Consider the following 23,083-nt stretch of genomic DNA (forward strand, 5'->3'; position numbering starts at 1 on the left):
TACGTTGTTATTACACACAGCACCCACAAGATGGCATTATTGTAACTTAAACATGGACTTCTGCGCTTTTCTTTTTGCAACACATCACACCTGTATATGACTGATCTCAGCGCCGTAGGTGTATCAGGTTTCAGACTGCCACAGTAAGTAACCACTGGGGGAAATAGGAACACAAAGAAATGATAATCTCTTTTTCATGAATCATATCTTAAGTAAACACAATCTCCAAGTCACTCCTTTCTCAAAGAAGTATGTTTGATTTTCAGTACTATAGTAGAGAGCTAGAATACCTAAGATTAACCTCTTTGCATCTAGGCAGGCAACCGACAATTTTACAGAAAATAATTAGGAACATTTATTTTGATGCCTGGAAAGCTGCCCTCAGTATTCCTTCCATACAGACTCTTCCTGCTGAGATACATCTTGTATGCTTCTAATGCTGCTGATGGCAATGGCGAGCAAAGGAACTGAGGGGACGACTAGTTCTCAAGTAGATGCCAGTCCTGAAGAAAGTGCTGAAACATTTACGTTTTCAGTGGACTATAATTTGGTGCAAATTCCCTATGAAATCACACTTTGGATCATACTGGCATCATATGCAAAAATTGGTAAGTAGCTTACATGGCATTATAATATAGCAATGCATCCAAAGATCTGAATCTGATGACATAGCATGATCTTAGAAAATATAGTTTACCAATGAGAGCCGCCGTTCATAGCATGTGATGCATTGATTATACAACGAAATTAAAAGCTTTTATTTAATTCAATGAATTATCAAGTGTCACAGGTTTGCAACCTCTACACATGGAGGAAGATTTTGCACATAAACAGCTGCTCGGAATTAACAGGAATCTGTCATCAACCCTCACCTGACTCTTACTAAACTGATATAAGGTATCTTTGACGGTCTCAGTTTATTGGAGCATCAGTATTTTATGGTTGATTCTAGAACCCAACAAAGAAAGTGTATTGTTTTCAGCCTTTAAACCGACACTATGCTGAGATATAATATAATAATAAGCCCCACCAAATTCTACAGTGCTGTGCAATAAATGAGTGTAAATACTGAATATACAGATTATATTGTTTACAGATAAGAGGGCTTTGTCCAAAAGAGCTTACAAACTATACGCTTTACAGCTACATAGAAATAAACAGGTACACAATCTGCATAAATTTCATTTGGATTGTTTTTGCTGGAACTTTATGTCTGTGCTATAAAAGTTTTATTTATGGATTATGATTTGGAAGTAAAACCCAACAAATACCTAAGTCTGGTTACAGAATTATAGCAGTTAAATGGATGGAGTCATTTTAGATCATTCAATGGTGAAACACATGCCTGAATGTCATTGTCAGTTGCAGCAACAAAAGTTCTTTTTCAATTGTGGTAGTAAGTAAAAGTTTAGGCTTTTTGTTGTGTTGAATTATATTATTTGGACATGCATAAAATGATATGGAAATTTCAATTTAAAAAAATATGATATTGTTCCAACACATCATGTAAGGAAGCCATGTAAACATTCATGTATAAATCTGCTAAGGTTCTAGCAGGACTTTGCAAAGAACAAGAGAATAAATCCTACATTTCCAAATCATTGTGTCACTAACTAGATTCTAAAATGTTATTCCATTTTGCCATTTAGTTTCAAGTGCAAGGTTTATTCCAGTTTAGTTTGCTTGAAACCCGCATCTACTTCTGCTAAGTTAAAGTGTAATGATGGGATCCTTACGCATTAAAAAGCAGCCATGAAGGACTTTGACAAGATTGTAGCAACAGAAGAAATGCTGTACATACCTCTGGTGCCCTCAGATGTTTTTTTAAATGCTTGAGTGCATCAGATGCAGGTACAACATTTCTGTTACAGCTGTAATTCATTCATTGCTGTTCATGTCTTATGGTGTTACAAAATAAATGTTAACTGAACATAACATTTAGACCTATCCAAAGGTGTGTATTTTTTTGTCACACAAATAGCAAGTTTTTCAGCATGACGTTTTATTAAATACACTAGCTATAAAATACACAATCTTTTCTCCACTGACAAATACTAGATATGTTTGAAGGTATATTCAATTATCCCAAAGGAAAAAGCATTTGCAGAAAGGAATAATTATTCACATATGTTTTTGTTTACAATGTTTTATTACATTTCCCTCATTATCAGTTATATTGGAATATGCATTTGGCTTTTGGTCATTTCTGCATTCCTCTAATAGTGTCAGGGAAAGCATGGAAGGACACTGTTTACATCTTGCATTTTAGAACAAATTAAATTTATGCAGAATAGGGAAAATAGGGAAATCAATTTTTAAATAAATTGCCTATGGCAGGAAAAGTGCATGTTTTGATTTGATGTTTAAATACATTTTTAGTAGAGGTAAATGTATTGTGAGAATACCTGGTAGTCTAGTGGGGAGGCTACGGGTCAACCTCAGCCGTCGCCTCCTCTTTTGCCGTCTGACATCTTCGTTGGCACGAAATTCAATTATTTAATTATTTAGTTACTCATTGCTGGTTCCTGATTCTGTACTGCACTGCCTGATTGGCAGAAGCATGAGCCAAGACTGGGACCTTGGGGCTTGTTCTGGGTTCTGAGATACCATATGTTACAGGACCTGAAGGGAAAAAACCCCAGGCCCTGAGCATTCTGGATACTAGGTCCCATACCTGTATTGTGATTTTTATTATAATTGCTGAAATAAAGACAAGTGTTGAACCGTAAACCGTACAACATAAATCTTAATTTAAGTGAACAAAAAACAATAATTAAGTAAATAAATATGAATGACAGGTCCAATTTTGTTCACAGGTTTCCACTTGTATCGCAGGTTGCCGAAAATAATGCCAGAAAGCTGCGTCCTTATTGCAATTGGTGCACTGCTTGGGGGAATTATTTATGGTACAGATCACAAATCTCCACCAGCGATGAGGACTGATATATACTTCTTGTATCTCCTACCTCCAATTGTTCTTGAAGGAGGGTACTTTTTGCCCACTCGACCCTTTTTTGAAAACATTGGAACCATAATATGCTGGTCAGTATTGGGGACTCTCATTAATGCATTTGGTATTGGCATTTCCCTCTACGGAATCTGTCAGATTGAAGCATTCAGGTTAAGTGATGTAACGCTGTTACAGAACCTAATGTATGGCAGTCTGATTTCAGCCGTGGATCCTGTAGCAGTTCTTGCCGTATTTGAAGAAATCTCTGTTAATGAACAATTATACATGACTATATTTGGAGAATCTTTGTTAAATGATGGAATAACTGTGGTGAGTAACAAATCTAATTATTGAAGTAAGCAATATTTATAAAATTTTAAATATAGATAAGTTAATTCTAACGTTTGTTTTTGCAGCAGTTTTTGCATACAGATTACCCACAGGATTACTTTAGGTATCTTCGTAATTAAAATAAAATGCACCAACATCTTTAATGATACAATCCAAATTCAGTTTTGAAAGGTTTAAATTATAATGAAATTATTAAAGAAAGTTTTCAGAGACTGTAACAGCAAAAAAATGTACAACAAAATGATTATTTTTCACGTTAGTTTTGAGTGTGATGTTCTTTTCCCCTTAAAAAAACTGAACCAGAAAAAATCAAGGCTTTATAAATAGACCCCTAAATATCACTTTTGTATGATTGATATCCACTTAGCATAGAACTGCTAACAAATTATTTACAAGCTACTTGTCTAATGTAAAGACAATAGATACACAGACGATTGATTTCATATAAAGCCCAGGAAGTGCTGTCAAGTATTTGTATTCTGGCTCATTAATTTCATGTACTTTTCAAGCTCTATCTTTGGTTATGTGACTGTGTGAATATGTCAGAATATAGGGTAAAAGTAACAAATGTTTAACTTTATTACCTTCCCCCCATATATTCTGACATGTTTTGTACTAGTAAAAATACTGCATCGCTGTAAAATGAATGTGCTTATACACAGAAATCACATGAATAACATACATATAACATACAGAAAACCCAAACACACCAGAGATTCCCTTGTATAATAATACAAATTCTTATCCTTGGATTAACGCAGAGGTCTGACCTAAATCAGTATTTATTAAGTTGCAAATTAGAAAGAAAAAAGAAAAAGTACCCCGCTTAATCGCTCAAATATCAGTAGTCACAAACTAGGCTACCCTGTAGCCTTATTCAATTACCTTATAAATAAAAAATTTAATTATAAAGTGCAGTGCTATAATTGCATTTAATCCAATTAATAAACAGTTACTGAAGTTGATTCTTAATAAATTTATAAAGTGCAGTGCAATATAGTTCATTCAGATAATTTGATTCTAAAGGCAAAATTGGTGCTTATGCCCAAACTGGAACCAATTATAAAACATCACGTTCCCTTAACCGGGATTTAAATCCACTATAATATTATAAATAACAACGTTGCTTAAAAATATGAATAATTCTATTCCCCCATCAAATTCGGCTTGAGGAATTAATTCATTGGATTTAAAGTGCTTGGTAGTGCTGAGTAAATAAATATAATAAAAGGTAGTTAAATTAATTAGAGTGACCACAATTAATGGGATAAAAATTATAATCAATGCTTGAGTTCATGAAAAAAGAGAGAAATTGGAAGGAAAAGGAGGTGGAGTTGTCCCAAATCTACTGCCTAAATTATTTCTATCCCTGGGACACCACAAAGACTGAGAAGGCAGAGCAACCAGGACTGTGGTCTCAAATTTTAGCTAAACCCTAATGCTGTTGAAGGCTAAGATATCCTACAAAACCACGAATCCACAGCCTCCTGGGAAATTAGGTGTACAGAGAGTGTTAAAGTTATGAGCCGAGCAAATTCCACCACCCCACCAATAGTTAGACCAATAAGTTAAATAAGTTTAAAATGACTAAAAGATCTGTAGACACAGGATGCCGTGGATTTGTGGTTTTGTAGGATATCTTCAACAGCATTAGAGCTTAGCTTAAATTTGAGACCACAGTCCCGGTTGTTCTGCCTTCTCCGTTTTTTCTCAGATAATTAGAATCAAATTATCTGAATGAACTTTATAAATTTACTAAGAATCAACTTCAGTAACTGTTTATAATAGGATTAAATGCAATTATAGCACTGCACTTTATAATTTAATTTTTTATTTATAAGGTAATTGAATAAGGCTACAGGGTAGCCTAGTTTGTAACTACTGTTATTTGAGCGATTAAGCGGGGTACTTTTTCTTTTTTCTTTCTAATTTGCAATATAACATACACAGATACATACATAACAACCAGTACCGGTACAAAAGGTGAAAAGGCCCTGTGCAAAACACCTTACAATCTAAAGGGGAAGGGACTTTCAGATATTGCAAGTAGGTCCCTCTCAGGGGGTTATGCAGCCTACCCAGGGATCCCAGGGGTATCTTCCTCCTTTAAACTTTCCCTGCTCCTAAACTCACCCACTCATGTCCCTGTCTGACGCCTTGATTACAGCAAGGGTGCTAACCCCAACTAATCTTCTTGTTGGAGCCAGAAAGCAGCTCACTAAATACACTGCCTCTAACTTTTGCTCCTAAATTGACTTTTACTGGTCCAGCAATGAACCAGATCAGATTAATGATAGCATTAAGGAAAAGGGTCTTATACCCAGGGCTCACCAAAGACCAACTTAGGTGTCCAAACTACAGGGGGAACTGCTCATGGAGATACCTAATCCTCGGTGTCTCTACAAGAGGTTTTCTGAATTTTTTTTTGCTAGGAACTGTCTGAAAAACTCAAAATTTTTGAGGTGTAACTGGTCAGAGTAATTTTACATACATTAGATAAAGAGGCCCCCACGTGACATACATTAGCCACAATATATGGCTCTTTAATATGTCTACATTTAAAATTACTACTTAACTTTGAGAGATATGTAGAAAATTAAAAAAACGATTATTAACAGAAAGTTTTGTTACAAGATGAGAATCCCATTTTTTTGTTCCTTTTGCCTTTCTTTATGAAGATCTGTATTTATTTTGCTTGAGAATGTAATACTAATTATACATTTGCCTCTTCCGCAGGTATTGTATAATATGTTCATCACCTTTACACGTATGCACACTTTTGAATCTATTGAACCTGCAGATGTGTTTGCGGGTATTGGGCGTTTTTTTATGGTGGGCATTGGTGGAGTATTCTTTGGGATTATAACTGGATTCCTTTCAGCATTCATTACGAGATTCACAAAGAATATTTCTTCCATTGAGCCTCTCATTGTCTTCATGTTCAGTTACCTCTCATATTTGTCTGCAGAAGCCTTTTACCTTTCTGGGATCTTGGCGTAAGTACAGTAAAAACAGTTTGATATACATTTTTGGAAATGTGTGTATAGTGAAATGTACTAGGTAATACTGTAACTGCATTTGTCCCACTACTATTATACTATTATTATTATTATTATTATTATTATGTCCAGTGTTGGGGTGTATATTTAGATTTATTCCATAATGTTCTGACCTGAAGAAGCATCAATGTGATTGAAACAGCTTTACATTTAACAAAAATATGGCAATATTCTGAATGCTGTGTAACAAGAATGCCAAAGCATTGCTAAAACCTGTTGAGTATCTTTGCATGCCACACTGGATGCTTTATAAGATAGATTGCCTTACCACTGGGTTAGGAGAATTTTTTTAGCTTATTATTATTTATGTAGCACCATCATTTCCAAATAGTTTATATATAACGGTTTACATAAACGAACATTGCACCAAAATCGATTCGCAGTTACAATTGAATATTGTTAGGCGACAATAGGGGGAGGGCCCTGCTCACGAGAGCTTTCATTCTAAGAGCTTTTTTTATTTATTGATTTAAATGAGCGAAAGCGTAAAAGCTAGAAGAGGGAAGAAAAGAAAGATGGAGGTATACTGAAACTGGCAGAGTATTTACGTCATGGGTTAAGGGTATTTATAGCACTGACATTTGCAGGTTACACATGCTACAGCTGCAGGAAATCTGCAAATGCCGGTCCATTAAGATGACACATTTCAAGTCACATAGGACACACTGAGAAAGACTCAAAATATTCTGTTTATAAACCAGTTTTGCCGGTTACTACGGCTGTGGCATGTTCTCCCTTCACAATGTTGCTTCAGTACTATGTGCTTTTAATAGGAACTTTATGGTAGAACCCTGTGGAGATTTGTAGCTGAAGATGTTGATTTGGATGCAAGAGTTTTAGAGGTATTCACTTGCACAGGGAATAGTTGGGCTTATTTTCACTGCATTTTTTTTTTAGAGACCATGATCTTTATTTAGATGTCTTTATTTGACTGCAATATGTTGCCTGCTCTTAAAATAAATATTCACCATTGTAAAAGTATTTAAAATTAAACAAGCAATATCACTTGCTTCTCTCCGATAGCATGACAGCCTGTGCAATGACCATGAAGAAGTATGTTGAAGAAAATATCAGCCAGAATTCTAGTACAACAATAAAATATTTTATGAAGATGCTAAGCAGCCTCAGCGAAACTCTGATCTTTATCTTCATGGGAGTTAGCACTGTGGGAAAGAACCATGAATGGAACTGGGCTTTTGTCAGCTTCACCTTACTTTTTTGTCTGATTTGGAGAGCACTAAGTAAGATTTGTTAGTTGTTTGCATATGACAATTTATTTACAGTAACTTTTTTTTTCTTGTAAACAGTCCCACTCCAGTACCATGTATTTATTTCTTTAATCTGCCAGTGTGAAGAAGGGCAAGAGGACAGAGCAAAAGGGCAGGGTGAATATGGTAAAATGAAAGTAAGAGAAGAAGCATGATGGGAGAAAAGGGAATGTCATGATGCAATGCAAACAAAAAGCAGTGTCTTGTACCCTAGCAACAAGTAACCCTTGTATAGCAACACTGTAAAATATACAACCCTTATCCCTGAAATTGCATATGTAAAACATTGCTGTATTTATAAATATATGTGTGTGAGCATATGCTGATTAATAATCATTCTTTGTTTTCAACTTCAGGTGTATTCCTTCTTTTTCCCATCATAAATCATTTTCGAACATTACGGATTACTCTTAAAGACCAGCTCATTATCGCCTACAGTGGACTTCGGGGTGCAAGTAGTTTCTCACTTGTGTTTTTGCTTCCCATCCTTCTGTTTCCAAGGAAAAAAATGTTTATTACTTCTACGATTGTTGTCATATATTTTACAGTCTTCCTCAAGGTATTACGATTATGCAGATTGATTTAAAAAATTATTTAAAGGTGCAATTGATTAGAGGAACCATATCTTGGGCAGTATATGGTGATCCAATGGACACCATGGGGCATATTTACTAATGTGTGAATTTTCTCCTTATCTAATTAGCCAGGTGTATTTCACAACACATCTGGAAAATTAGCTTGGAGGGGGTGATGTAGATAACGAGATTCAAAAGTGTCTGCTCTGTCTGTGAAATGATAGTTTTCCAGTCTGAACCTGAGGAAATTGCTCATGGTTTTTGTCCATATGTATAGACAGCCAAAAAGCATAGATCTGCAGTTAACGTCAACAAGATTCCAACTTTATTTAAGAAGAGGAGCATCTTCTGTAATTTATAGGCCTTTCAATGGCAAGTTCTGGCAAACTAAATTTAATCCAAATTTAATCCAATGGCGCTGTAGAAAAACAGTATGGGGCAGATTTATCAAGGGTCGAATTTGAAGTGGAAAATACTTCGAAAATCGAATAGACCATCGAATAGAATCCTCCGACATTCAAATTCGAAGCTGGAGGATTTTATTCATTGTACGATCATATTCCGATCGTAGTACGATCGTACTCCGATCATACTTCGAATAGTACGTTTCACTTCGACCCTTGATAAATCTGCCCCTATGTGTTGTATATATTTCTACTTTTATATGTGTATCATGAACAATTTATGACCAATTATCTGTTAAACTCATAGGGACTGACAATTGGACCCTTAGTCAGATATTTAAATGTGAAGAGAACTAACAGAAAGGAAACAATTAATCAAGAAATACATACACGGGTAAGAATGGCCAAAGCTAAAATATTATTACATTTTATCTGTTTTCACAAATGTTATACACTACAATAAATGTTGTATAGCTAGAATAAAGAGATGAGAACAAGACTGGAAATGTTACAAATGTATGAAAATTTCTAGGAAGTCTAGGACATCTCATTCTAATTTCCAAGGCTGGATCATTGAGTATGATGGAAAGAATGAATGGGCCACCTTCTACATTCCCTTAATACAAACAGGGTCAATCAGAGTAATAAAAGGCACAACGTTTGCCCAGGAGCAGTAGCCCATAGCAACCAAATAGCAGGAAGTTTACTGGTCTTCTGTTTCAAAGCAAACATAATTTTGGTTGCTATGGGTTACTGCTCCTGGGCAAACGTAGTGTCTTTTATTACATATGGGGTTTTGTATGTTAAACTGGATGAAATTTATATATTTTGTTAGGTTAACAAAAAGTGTTAGAGCTGCAAATAATAAGCAAAATACAGGGAGACCCTTTTATGTGTATCCTAAGAAACGGCGCTGCTTTTTGTCACAAAACAAGGAAGTAAAAAATGTTTTTCCTTCCCACTCCTAATTTGAATATGCAAATTAGGATTTGGTTTGGTATGCGGCTAAATCTTTCGTGAAGGATTCGGGGGTTCGGCCGAATCCAAAAAAGTGGATTCGATGCATCCCTATTAGTAACACATAATTTCCTTAAACTTTTAATGAGTGAGGAAGTTGGAGAGTTGGAATGAAAGTACACTTTTTCATTCCTCAGTTGATGGATCACTTGAAGACTGGAATAGCAGATATCTGTGGCCACTGGGGGCACTATCAAATGAGACAAAAGTGAGTACTGTATTTTATTATTCTTATATTAAAAAGACCATTACTGGACACAGAAGCCTTTAGAATGTAGAGGATGGGAAAGATTTTGCTATACGGGTGTAGACAGAAGCTATTATATGCACAGGTATGGGACTATTATATGATATGTACAGGTATCTTTCTGTAATTATGAACTTCACACCGTAAATCTACTAGAAAACCATTCCAATAAGGATTAATTATATCTTAGTTTGAATCAAGTACAATGTACTGTTTTGCTATTATAAAGAAAAAGGAAATAATTTTTAAACATTTGAATTATTTGGAAAAAATGTGTATGGGAGACAGCCTTTCCATAATTCTGAGCTTTCTGGATAACGGGTTTCTGGATAACGGATCCCATACCCATATTCTAAATGAAAAGACTTGTGCACAAACAGCGGCAAAATACATATTCTAGCAACCTATAATATGCCATCATAATTTCCATTAGGAGTCAGTGCTAATTGCACTTACTTAGCATCTTTATGCTTTACCCTGCCTTAAGGTATATGAATAAGCAATAGCAAGGATAAAAAAAATGCAGTATTATAACACTTCCTCTCATGTTCCTTTAGATATAAACAGATTGATAACAAGATTTTACGGAGAGCTTTAATCCGAGATAATCAGCCCAAGTCAAGTATTGTGTCCCTGCACAAGAAGCTTCAGTTGAAACAAGCCATTGAGATGACAAGATTTGGTATGGGCAGAGATATTTCTTTGCCATCCTTACAGTAAGTAGATTATTTCTTTCTAGTGTGTACCAAATATAGGAACTACTGTTATTATGTTGAGCATATTTCATTACGCCCCTCTACATCATAATTATACATCACATAGGATTATATCACTAGATTGCCTAGCGGAAGGGATTGTTATATTCGGAAGCAAATTAGAAAATGTGTTACAGTACAAAATCAAATTGGTATTGGCCTGAAATATATTGAACACATTTTTTCCTCATGATATTACACCAAACCAAAGTTTACATGGTATTCTATTTGTTATGGGAATTAATACTACACAATATTCCGAAGCCATTGCAGATCCCAATGCCCATTTATCAGTGTACAGTGTCCCTCTAGATTGCACATTCTGAATGACATACAAGTTAGGAACATGCCAAGGGATAAAAATCCTGCTGAATGCACACAGCTTTTTTACCCTACTGCCACAGGAACCATATAATTCAAAATAATCATGCTAAAGCACTCAGAATAATGTGTAGGTGTTTATTTGTGCCAAAATCCAGGGAACCCACAATCTGACTATGTTAACTGAAGTTGCTCCACAGTGTTTTCACTTAAACAGTGCAAAAGCTTTGGTACCTTATGACAATACATATTTATTATCATTTTGATTCTACAGGACTTACTCACGCGCTAATGTAGCAAATGCCTTTTCCACAGAAGACATAACACAGATGAGGGATCAGCTGACAAACAGCCTCTACCGAGTGCGGAGAAGGGTGAGCTATTTATACTGAATAAACTACTACTACTGAACTGTTTTATGTTATGTATTTGGAAATTACCATATGGAGTTCAATAATTCAGCATTTAAGAAACACATACTTAGGTTAATTACACACCACATCATGTATATTATTATTATTATGTATCATTATAGCTAATTTAAAATGATAATTTGGTTTCAATTCTGTGAGTGCTTAGTTTATTTTCCATTAAGCAACATACACAGATAAATAAATTATTGATTCACATTCCTTAAAAAATTGACAATCATTTTTTTAAATACAAGCTGTGCTTACTTGGCCCCTGTCAAAGTAACTTAATTAGGTATGTCTATTTACATTTGTGTATAATGTTACATAGTATTAAAAGTAATATATTGCATTGAAAGTATTTTCTTCATATGGTTGCATGTGTTTCTTCCCAGACTTATATAAAAGAAGCTTAATTAACTTTGGATAAAACTGATCATAATATTTATGATTTTGATAAGGACATTAGATTGTAAGCTCAACTGACTGAATTAATATGTCAGCACTATATAAAGGGTAATAATAATAATAATAGACATAAGAGGGGCTTGCAGGGAAGTGGTTGGGGCTTGTGTGGATTATTGGTGGGTTTTTGCATAATAAGGGTGTGGCCAGTGTGGTTCAGAGGTGTATTATTTCATTCAAATGAGTTTATATTCTTAAATGTAGCCCCAACATGGGGCCCAGGTACTGATAGCTTGATAATTTTGTGCTCTGGGGGGTGGATATTGCTAACTTAGTAGTACTGGACCCCCTGATTACTGATGGCATCCATGATAACATACAGAGATAAAAACGACCCTTCCTTTGACATTTCAGCCTGTTCATAGAAATAACTATGGCTCTCTAACAGCTGCCATACAGATCAGCTATACAAACGTTATGTAATGATATGTATATTAACAGTAAGGAGCCCATTTATTAAACTTCTATTTTTCTGGTCGAGATTTTTAGGGTAAAAACTCAAATTTTCTGTGTGTAACAGGTGGATTTATTAGGGGTGCCTCAACCTTCGCATTTGTTACTGTATACTGGTTCCAGGACCCTGGCAAGGGGTCTAACTCCAAACAACTCCTGGTAGATGTATGGGATGGAGGAAGGGATACCATTCTGTTATGGGCACACAGCATTCACTCTTTCTTAAATAACTTTGGGCACCAGTGGTTCACAGATGGTACACTTTAGCATGCCAATCTCTCTCAGTGAGTAGTATTGCCTGCCTGTGGTCACCAAATCCCCATCTCTAGGAGAAGGAGATGTATTACTCCAGGATCTGCCTAATCCTGAGCCTGACTGCTCAGGTCCCTATGATGGCAGCAGATGTGCCATGGGGTACTAACCCCTAACTAAACTCCTCATTGGAGCCTTAGCTGCTCACTAACTTTCCTGATCCTAAATGTCACTGCGAGAGTGACCTATAACAATTTATGTCCTGACACTTACTTCTCCTATACTGAGGTCTACCTCCACCTCAGACCCTGACAGCAACACTCCACTTCCTCCAGCTAGTTGGTGCACTGGAAAGAGGAAAAGCACATGTGGGCATCCCTTTTTATAACCTCTTAGGAACTACTCCCCGTCCCCTCTGGGAAAAAGGACCCAGCCTAGCTAGCTAACACATTCCCTGGGGATACTAAAGGACCTAAAGGTTAGCAAAACCTTCATCCTCCTATATGTGGAAAAATAAAAACTTGACTTTTTAGAGATTTATCATACCCCAAAGCTGCTAAAAATCAGAATCCAAAAATACATCATCTCAACCCTGTCAAGGTCATGTAGAAGTCAATGGCAGGCGTCCCTAAATTTGTTTCTTCCACTCTACTAATGATTCAGCATTAACGTTACAATGTTCGGGCACCTTTGATTTTGAGTCCTGCCCAATCTACAAGACGACCGATATCCAAAGCTTTTTACTAAGATAGGTTGCCTTGTCTCCTACCACACATAAATATTGGCGCATGTATGACCACCTTTAGTAAATGTGTCCCTAAATGTAACTTATCCTGCTAATTGATCTAACAGCTGGTGAATCGCCAATAAGCTGCCAAATCGCCATTAAGCTGTCTTAAAGAGTAAAGCATTTCTGAGTGCCTTTTAAAGGGGTGGTTCACTTTTAATTACAGAATGCACTATTCCTTGCAACTTTGCAATTTTTTTCAGTACTTATTTTTTTATAGTTTTTTAATCATATGCCTTCCTCTTCTGACTCTTTCTAGCTTTCAAATAGGGGTTACTGACCCTGGCAGCCAAAAACGATTGCTTTGTCAGGTTACAATTTTTTTTCCAAACCAGTGCCTGGTTGCTAGGCTAAATAAGACCCTAGCAACCAGATGGCTGCTAAAATATCATACCAATAATAATAATAATAATACCAATAAGTCAAATTGTCTCAGAATATCAATGTCTAAATCATACTAAAAGTTAATTGAAAGTTGAACTACCCCTTCAAGAAATAAGCCACTATGTAGTGAAACATTTCTTTGATGATGGCACCCAGGCCCCTAACAAAAGAAAAAAGCCATATTAGTTTATTTCTTGGCAACATTTAAAATTAGAGGATTCAAATGAAATCTGGTTTGAATTTTAGACACCATCGTATAGCAAATACAACCTGCCAAAGGAGGACAGTGAAATGCAAAACAAAGAAATTCTTATACGCCGATATTCAAGCATGAGAAGAGGACAGACCCTTCCATGGGAACGACAGGTACAGTATACATTTTTAATGGCAGAGAGCTTAAACCCCTGATTAAATAACCTTTTGTGCTATGCTCAAGGACCCACGCCTGCTTCCACGGTCAGACAATCCAATGAAGACAGATGTCAGCAGCACACTAGATTTGAAGAAGTGTGAAGTTTATTATCAAAAACATTCAAAACAGGCCATGTTTTTGATAATAATCTTCACACTTCTTCAAATCTACAGTGTGATGCTGACATCTGTCTTCAAAGGTACAGTATATATAACATCGTTATTTTATCCATTTCCTATCAAGGTGTCACGTATGTCCGGATGCATCCAATTAAGGTACTTAATATCATTATTATGTATTTGTGTGTGTTCCGGCTGACTAAACCACGGTTCCTTCTAGAGTACAACAAGGACACATATCTAATGATATTAATTACCTTAATTGGATGCATCCGGGCATACGTGACACCATGATAGGATATGCGATGAAGAGAGAACTACAAAGACTTTTCACACATTTGCAGAGGTTGATACTTAGTTGTATATTAGGAGGATATATAAATGTTACTTTTGGCTTGTCAATTAGAATATTGTGTCACAGCACGTCAAAGCACTGGATGGTTCACTGCAGTCAATTTGAAAAGTTTATAAACGGTAGATTGGGAAAATATGATATATTTTATTGCACGATACAGTAGGTCACAATACACACAAGACACTGTATGTTTAGGTTTGATGGTAATAGGCACTGAACTCGATGGAGTTCCATATTGGTTGTTCGATAGGTTCACTTACCGGTGGAGTTTTAATGATTTGATGAACGATAGGGGAGGTGCAGGTTTTCTACACTTCATTTCAAGTCAGTGATGTCACTAGAGGTTCGCGCCAATACTATGTATTTATCATGGTGGATGCATTTGCTTTTTGTACTTTGAGAAAGGCTGCAGCAGCAGCCGAAACGTCAGTATGTGCCAATAAATATTCATTAATTTTTACAAGCCCTGAGCAGTGCGGTTTTTTTTATCGATCTACAATTTGAATTTTTCTGAAACCAGCACCCAGGCGGTCAAGGATTTTGTTTTTCAAGAGTGTCAATATTCCAATATTGCTATATATATATATATATATATATATATATATATATATATATATATATATATATATATATATATATATATATATCAGTAACTTATGAACCAGTGATCCCGGTAATAATCATCAAATGCCTGTGTGCTGGTTAAAACACTAATAATTATAGCCAAAAAAACCCTGCACCAACAGGGCTTGTTATAGTGTCAAAATATCAAAAATGTATTCTTGAAGTTTCGGCTCTATATATGTATATATAATACACAAAAGCCATGAATATCCTGTAAATTATATCCTTATAAACGGTGAGTAGTGATGTCATCAGTTATAAACGGTGAGTAGTGATGTCATTTCTGTCACATGACTCACTAAAATTTGTGTATTATAATAAATAAAGTACCCCCAGTTGTAAAATATGAGGATATTAGAAGTTACCTCTGAGTTCCATGACCTGTATAAAAACACTCGGCCTTCGGCCTCGTGTTTTTATATGGTCATGAAACTCCTCGGTAACTAATAATATCCTTATATTTTACAAGAGGGGGTACTTTATTCACTATATAATACACAAAAGCCATGAATATCTTGTAAATTATATCCTTATAAACGGTGAGTTCTGATGTCATTTCTGTCACATGACTCACATGAAACTCCTCGGTAACTTATAATATCCTTATATTTTACAAGAGGGGGTACTTTATTCCATATATATATATATATATATATATATATATATATATATATATATATATATATATATATATATATATATATATATATATACTAACTAATAATGTACATATTTTAGTTATCCTCAGAAACAACAGCAGCAAGAAAGGCTCCTTTCATTTGTGTATATTACCACTTCAAATGTCTTTCCAGTATTAGTGTCAAAATCCAACATTTCTATCTAACACAAATCAGTTTATCTCTATAACAGAAGTTTGGTATATAAAGTTACCACATAAAACATGTAGTAATTTTAGGCCTCATAATAAAAGTTATTCCCAGCTCTACTGTTGATTGGTCTGCCAGTAGGAGCTGGCATTATGTGCTTTTTTTTTACAGAGGCATTGAATTATTTTTAAGTAATTGATGTATCTTAAAGGAATCTTATTCAGTTTCAATTATTTTACTGACCGTGGGACGTTAATGTTAATTTGTTGATATTTATTTTAATACCGTTCATTTCATTTTCTCTATTTTCCTTGTGTTACTGGGTTTCAACCCCCCTAGTAAGGATATACTCACATCGAAGCTTAACAGTTGAGTTTCAGATGCTTCACCATTTTCTCCAAATGTGCAATTCAAGCAGACATTAAACATATAGCACTTAGAGTGTAGTCCACCCCAGACAAAGAAGTGAAGTCTGTCTAGCCACCATGAACCCAGAAAAAAACCAAAGAATTAAATGTGCCTGGCCAAACTGCAACCTACCTGCCCCGCTTGCATGTATGTGCCTGCCATTGTGGGCAGTGGGTGAGCAAATGTTCAGTAAGTGGCTTTTGAGGAAACTGACCCAGCGATCCAGGACCCCCTCCACGACCACCGATTAAAACTTCTTCTATAGTTAAGCCACTGAATCTGTCCCATTTATATCTCATGTGATTGAGGCCAATCAATTCTGTTTTGGTTTAATAAGTACAAAACACATTTTGTTCTTGTTCTGATATTAATGAGAACTAATATGAGAGATTTTTCTTGCCAATTGAATGTATTTATAGACATCCCAGTTCATCTATCACATGGTTGTGCAAAAGCACAAAAATCAGAACCCACAAAATCAGAAGGATTAATAAGGGTGAGTATATTGTTCAGCTTTGAAGTTATTTTTACACAGATAGCTGAACTCACAGGAGAACAATCAACATTCTGGGCCCTAGTCACATTCTCAAAAAAAAAGTGAAGAAACAACTGAGGGTCTTTTGCCGCTTACTTTACTTTTTAGTTAGTTATGTTGTTAGTCTTTTGTCATGTACATTTGTAGGTTATGCTTTATATTACTGCATTACAATTTGTTGCACTTTATTTTAATGTTTCAGTCATTTTAATGGTATATGTAAACTTTTCTGCACGTTTTTTAGTAGCATTAAATTAAGTTGTTTATACAAAACAAAGATGAGCTCATGCTTTCCAAAAATCTTTCTTTATTTATTTACAGACTTGTGCCAAAAATGTTCGTTTTTTGTCACTTCCTCACAAGAGCTCCAATGCAGGAGCAGGCAGAACAAAACATCAACTGTTTCAAGGTAAAACAATGGACAAATATTTAATACAAATCATACGTGTCAAAATAATCATTCCTTGTTGATTGATACACTACTGTAGACAACTTTCCTTGTATTGTCAGTTGCAGTGTTAGCAGCTGTGATTGGGAAATGCTCAAGACAATATACAAAATGCTAAAGACAATATACAAAATGCTAAAGACAATATACAAGGGATGACCCATTTAACAACAAAGAAAATAGAGAATCAAGTGGAGACATAATTATGATGCCAAGTCTGGAGTTGAAAATATTCTGCACAATTGCATCAGATCCATGTAGAAGCATTAGTGCAGTTGTGCATATTTTGACTCATCGGATGCAACTGCGTCAGATATATCTGGCCTTAGAGGCTGCAGTTATGATGCAATTAATGTGTTATTTCTTTTAACTCAGGCCTTGATGATGCTGTGTTCTCTAGAAGCCCAGACTTGCAAAGTAGAACAGGGATCAGTTATTTGGATCATTGTAAACCTGAACAAAGAAACCAAAGAAGAGCAGGTTCATGGCATGCAAAAGAAAATGTACTGAAGAAGGATCTGATTACAAAGCCGAGATACCAGTCAGCAAACGCACACTTGCACTTTGATGTGGTACATGAGGAGGATATAGAGTTAAATGAAGATTGTGATACGAAAGAGGAAACAAGACAGCCTGTGAGATGGAACACTGAAGCAAGAAATAACCAACATTTCAAAAAACTTTAGAAACTATTTATAGAAAACTCAGAACAATGGATTCTATATGCAAAAAGAAAGTAGAGCCTATGACAGGTTAAGTTATGGTGTTTGTAAATTAACAGTCATTGTTATTTAGTTTAGGCTAAAAAACAACTGTGTGACCATGTGAAATGTGAAACACATCTGGTAAACTAAGGTGTAGCATTATCAAAATATGAGAAAACTACAAATTTCTTTCTCAGTGTACCTTCTTAAATCTGGAGTAACATTTCTTATGTTCTTTTGCTCTTGAATGTGTATCGTTTCTATTTTTGATTCTTCTCTAGTAAGTCCTCTGATAGAAATAGTTGATCAAAAATGATGGGGAGCCCATCTTGTTACCTTTGAGCTCCTAGAGTGTTAAATTTAGAAATTCTGGTGTTTTTAGTTGAAAATGAACAACTTGACCTTTGATAAAACATCCTCCAAAATATACTATCACACAAGTCATGGTTTCCACATCATTGATTACACCTATTTCTGGGGATGTAAGAACTATTACTGGCATTACGCATGCCAATCAACAGTTTTATACTTACATAAAACATTTCTAAAGAGATAATCTAACAACAGAAATGTCCGTCTCTCCAGTTTGTGTTCATCAGGGTCAGCAATATACATACTAATCACACACATACAATGCCACCAACAAACATTTCATATCTGATTAGTATTTTATGAATACATATTGAAATACTAACATTAACAATATTTACAGTACCAAATGTTGAACCCCAACAGGGGATACATGACTAAAGTGTCCCAATTGTTATTATTAAAATATTGAAAGGTATGCATTTATATTACATTTATGTATTGAAAGTATTTGCAGGTTGCTGCCCCATGTGCATATTTTTTTTTTTGTAATATGTTCAAAAGGAGGTAATAATGGCAGAAAAAGAAGAGCAGAAAGTGGCAGTTGTTGTGAACCTTAGATCACTTATCCGGAAACCTGTTATCCAGAATGCTCCGGATTATGTAAAGGCTGTTTCCCATAGATTCCATTTTATCGAAATAATCTAAAAAATGATTTCCTTTTTTTCTGCAATAAATAAAACAGCACCTTGTACTCAGGCCCGGACAATCTGTCAGTTCGGGCAATTTCCCGAAGGGTCGCTCCATTTACCTGTAAAATGGGTCGCTTCTGATTTGTGGCGATTTGCGGGTAGAGAGACTTACAGCATGCACACTGTGATTCTGCTTCACACACACACCAAGCAGCTGCGTGTTCCTCCCTCCTCTCAAGATCAGTCAGGGAAAGGCATAGTCCCTCTGATTGGCCAGCAGACGGGGTGGGAGGTGTCAGAGAGTTCCCGTGCTGTTTCACGAAGCTCCTAGGAGAGGTAGGGGGGAGCAGGGTCGGACTGGCGCAGTCGGGGCCCACCGGGTTGTGAACCTCGGGGGCCCCGTGCGCATGAACGAGTGCGCATGCGCGAACATCAGCCCCAATGCGCATGCGCGAACGTCAGCCCCAATGCGTGCATGCGCAACAGCGCCGAAAAACTTTTACTGCCGTTCGGGGGCCAATCTAGGACCGGGACTGGGCCGGCGGGGGCCCAAGTGGGCCGGGGCCCACCGGGTTTTTTCCCGGTTTCCCGCCGGCCCAGTCCGACACTGGTGGGGAGGTAGGGGTGTCTGTGTGTGTGTCTCTGTGTGTGTGTCTCTCTGTGTTTGTTTGTGTTTGTGTGTCTGTCTGTGTTTGTGTGTCTGTTTTTGTGTCTTTGTGTTTGTGTGTCTGTGTGTCTGTCTGTGTTTGTGTGTGGTTGTGTGTGTGTCTCTCTGTGTTTGTGTGTCTCTGTGTCTGTGTGTGTCTGTGTTTGTGTGTCTCTTTGTGTGTGTGTGTCTCTGTGTGTGTTTCTCTGTGTTTGTGTGTCTCTCTGTGTTTGTGTGTATTTTTGTGTGTTTGTGTCTCTGTGTGTTTGTCTCTGTGTTTGTGTCTGTGTGTGTGTGTCTCTCTGTGTTTGTGTGTCTCTTTGTGTGTGTGTTTGTGTCTGTGTGTTTGTGTCTGTGTGTATACACGTGGGCTGCTTTGTTTGTTTTTTGCCCGGGCTGCTTTTTGCTCCCAGTCCGGCTCTGCTTGTACTTGAGCCTAACTATAATATAATTAATCCTTATTGGAAAGAAAACCAGCCTATTGGGTTTATTTAATTTTTACGTGATTTTCTAGTAGAGCTAAGGTATGAGGAGCCAAATTACCGAAAGATCCATTATCCAGAAAACCCCAGGTCTCAAGCATTCTGGATAACAGGTCCCATACCTGTATGTGTATTCCATCAAATTTAGTATTAAAAGGGTACATAGCACTTTATAAAACATATAAACATACAGGGGATAAGTTAAATTAAACTTAAATGATCTAATACCTGAGTGCTTCAAGAAACAGTTGGGATCAGGTTCCTGTTCTGAAGTGCTTATACAGAAACAAAAGGGAGACAGTGAAGGGCATAAGTTTGGAGTGATGCACTGGAGGAACACTACTGAAATGCTTTCTTAACAAAGTGTTTCCTAAGGAGGAGGTTAATATGGAAGCTTGTCTGGTGCAAGATAGAGTGAAGTCAAAATGCCTTACTTTTTCTGTCAGTAGCACTTCCTGTGGCTTGTTGATGTTGATTATTTTGTATTACATGTGGATGTTTCATTAATATTATTAAAAAATAATAAAGAAATACATGTTTAACAACATAAAGTAAATAGAACAAAAATCAAGATCAGTTCTATAAAGCATAATATTTATAGTTAAAGGAACAGTAACACCAAAAAATGAAAGTGTTTTAAAGTAATGAGAATATAATGTAGTGTTGCCCTGCACTGGTAAAACTGATCTGTTTGCTTCAGAAACACTACTATAGTTCATATAAACAAGCTGCTGAGTAGCAATGGCGGAAATTGAAAAAAGGCTACATGGCACAGGATAATTAGTGGATAACAGATAGCATTATGTTCTACAGAGCTTATCTGCTATCTGCTGTAACTTGAGCTTTTCCTGCTTTGAATGGCTGCCCCCATGGCTACACAGCAGCTTATTTATATAAACAATAGTAGTGTTTCTGAAGCAAACACAGCAGTTTTACTAGTACAGGGCAAAACTGCATTATTTTTTGATTACTTTAAAACATTTTAATTTTTTGATGTTACTGGCCCTTTAATATACCACAACCATCTTGAATTCAGTATAAGATACGAAGAAAAAGATGTTTCATGGTGATAACATTACTTTCAAGCAACCCAGTTCTATTTTTTAAAAATATCATGTACACATGCTCTTGATGAAATGATGATAAGAATCAGATGGTAGAGCAAAAAAATGAAACACGTTTGTCAGATGATTGCCCTTAGCGATATTGCATGCTGTCACTGGGCTCCATGGGGAAGTGGACCCTGGTGTGATCACAACTAGGGATTTAGCGAACTGTTCGCCCGTGAACTAGTTCGCGCGAACTTCGACCGTTCGCGTCCGCCGAATGTTCGCGAACGTTTGGGAACGTTCGCATTTTGAGTTTGAGTTCGCGTTCGATCGTTCGACCATTCGAATTCCTTCGACCGCTAAAAATCGAACGATTTCCATTCGTTCGAACGATTGTAAGCATTCGATCGAATGAAAAGCATTCGATCGAATGGCTTCGATCGTTCGTTTCGAATGAAAATCCTTCGATCGAACGATTAAAATCCTTCGATCGTTCGAATTGAACGATTTTAGCGGTGTTCGAAGTTCGCGAACTGTTCGCGAACGTTCGCATTTTTTGCCGGTGTTCGCGAACGGCGTTCGCGAACACCAAATCGGCAGTTCGCTACATCCCTAATCACAACCCCAGCCTCTTCAGTACTGACAGGCAGCAAGAAAGAATTCCTTACATTAAGGAGCAATGACTTATCAGCATCCCGAGTTTGTTTTGTTTGAATCAGGTGCAGTTTTATTTACTACATTAGTCAGTTTGTCTGGCATGTGTGGATCATAATAAGTAGAAACTTGACTCAAAAACAAAGGGACCGCTCAAAGTTCACCTTCCCTGTTGCTGTTCGTTATGTCTCCTATCGGGTGCTCTGTCCGCAGCGTCCCCACTGCTAAGATCCACGTCAACACCAAAGAAATGGACGGCACTCCGATCAAAAAAAGAATACAGGTTTATTGCATACTGCAGAGATCCTACGCCCTACGCGTTTCGAGAATCAATCCCTTAATCATAGGCAATCAGCATCCCGAGTTTGTTTTGTTTGAATCAGGTGCAGTTTTATTTACTACATTAGTCAGTTTGTCTGGCTTGTGTGGATCATAATAAGCAGACACCTGTACACTTAGCAACCTCTTCACCCATAAACATTCTCTCTTCCACATGAGATCAATGCCCAGGCCCGGATTTGTGGAAAGGCCACCTAGGTCCGGGCCTAGGGCGGCAGGATTTTAGGGGGGCGGCATGCTGCCCAACAATACCCACATTGGTTCAAAAACACTGGGGATGCGCTGGTGATATAATAATTTTTTACATTTCTTGTGCGCCAATCCCCATTGCTCCTGTCCCCCTGGAGGGGGGAATGTACAGAAAACCCAAAGATCACCTCCAAAGACCTGCAAGAACATCTTGCTGCAGATGGTGTATCTGTACATCATTCTACAATTCAGTGCAATTTGCACAAAGAACATCTGAATGACAGGGTGATGAGAAAGAAGCCCTTTCTGCACTCACGCCACAAACAGTCATTTGACTGATGAGAAAAAAATATAGTTATTTGGCCATAACAAAAAGCTCTTTGCATGGCGGAAGAGGAACACCGCATTCTAAGAAAAACACCTGTTACGCAGGGGTTGGATATTCCAACAAGACAATGACCCTAAACACAAACCTACAAAGGCATTTATGCAGAGGGAAAAGTATAATATTCTGGAATGGCCGTCACAGTCCCTCGACTTGAATATCATCGGAAATCTATTGGATGTTTTGATGCAGGGTGTCCATGTTTGGC

The 23,083-nt window shown here is 36.8% G+C and overlaps 1 protein-coding gene and 1 long non-coding RNA gene across 2 annotated transcripts; one reads left to right on the top strand and one right to left on the bottom strand.

Annotated features, from left to right (window-relative positions):
- Positions 1 to 219: 219 nt before the first annotated feature.
- On the top strand, positions 220 to 18,128 carry slc9a4.L (solute carrier family 9 member A4 L homeolog). The gene is made up of 12 exons (XM_018247080.2): positions 220 to 608; positions 2,817 to 3,280; positions 6,038 to 6,297; positions 7,384 to 7,601; positions 7,985 to 8,187; positions 8,915 to 9,001; positions 9,762 to 9,832; positions 10,429 to 10,587; positions 11,222 to 11,321; positions 13,945 to 14,064; positions 17,300 to 17,387; positions 17,802 to 18,128. The coding sequence occupies exons 1-12, from the start codon at positions 428 to 430 to the stop codon at positions 18,110 to 18,112; spliced, it is 2,262 nt and encodes a 753-aa protein (XP_018102569.1). The 5' UTR covers positions 220 to 427; the 3' UTR covers positions 18,113 to 18,128.
- On the bottom strand, positions 17,269 to 19,718 carry LOC121400016. Its single transcript, XR_005965481.1, has 2 exons — positions 19,251 to 19,718; positions 17,269 to 17,879 (listed from the first exon to the last, which is right to left on the bottom strand). It is a non-coding gene; the product is annotated as an uncharacterized LOC121400016 (long non-coding RNA).
- Between the last annotated feature and the right edge of the window lie 3,365 nt (positions 19,719 to 23,083).

The sequence above is a fragment of the Xenopus laevis genome, chromosome 2L (genome assembly GCF_017654675.1).
Source record: "Xenopus laevis strain J_2021 chromosome 2L, Xenopus_laevis_v10.1, whole genome shotgun sequence".
Classification (NCBI taxonomy): domain Eukaryota; kingdom Metazoa; phylum Chordata; class Amphibia; order Anura; family Pipidae; genus Xenopus; species Xenopus laevis.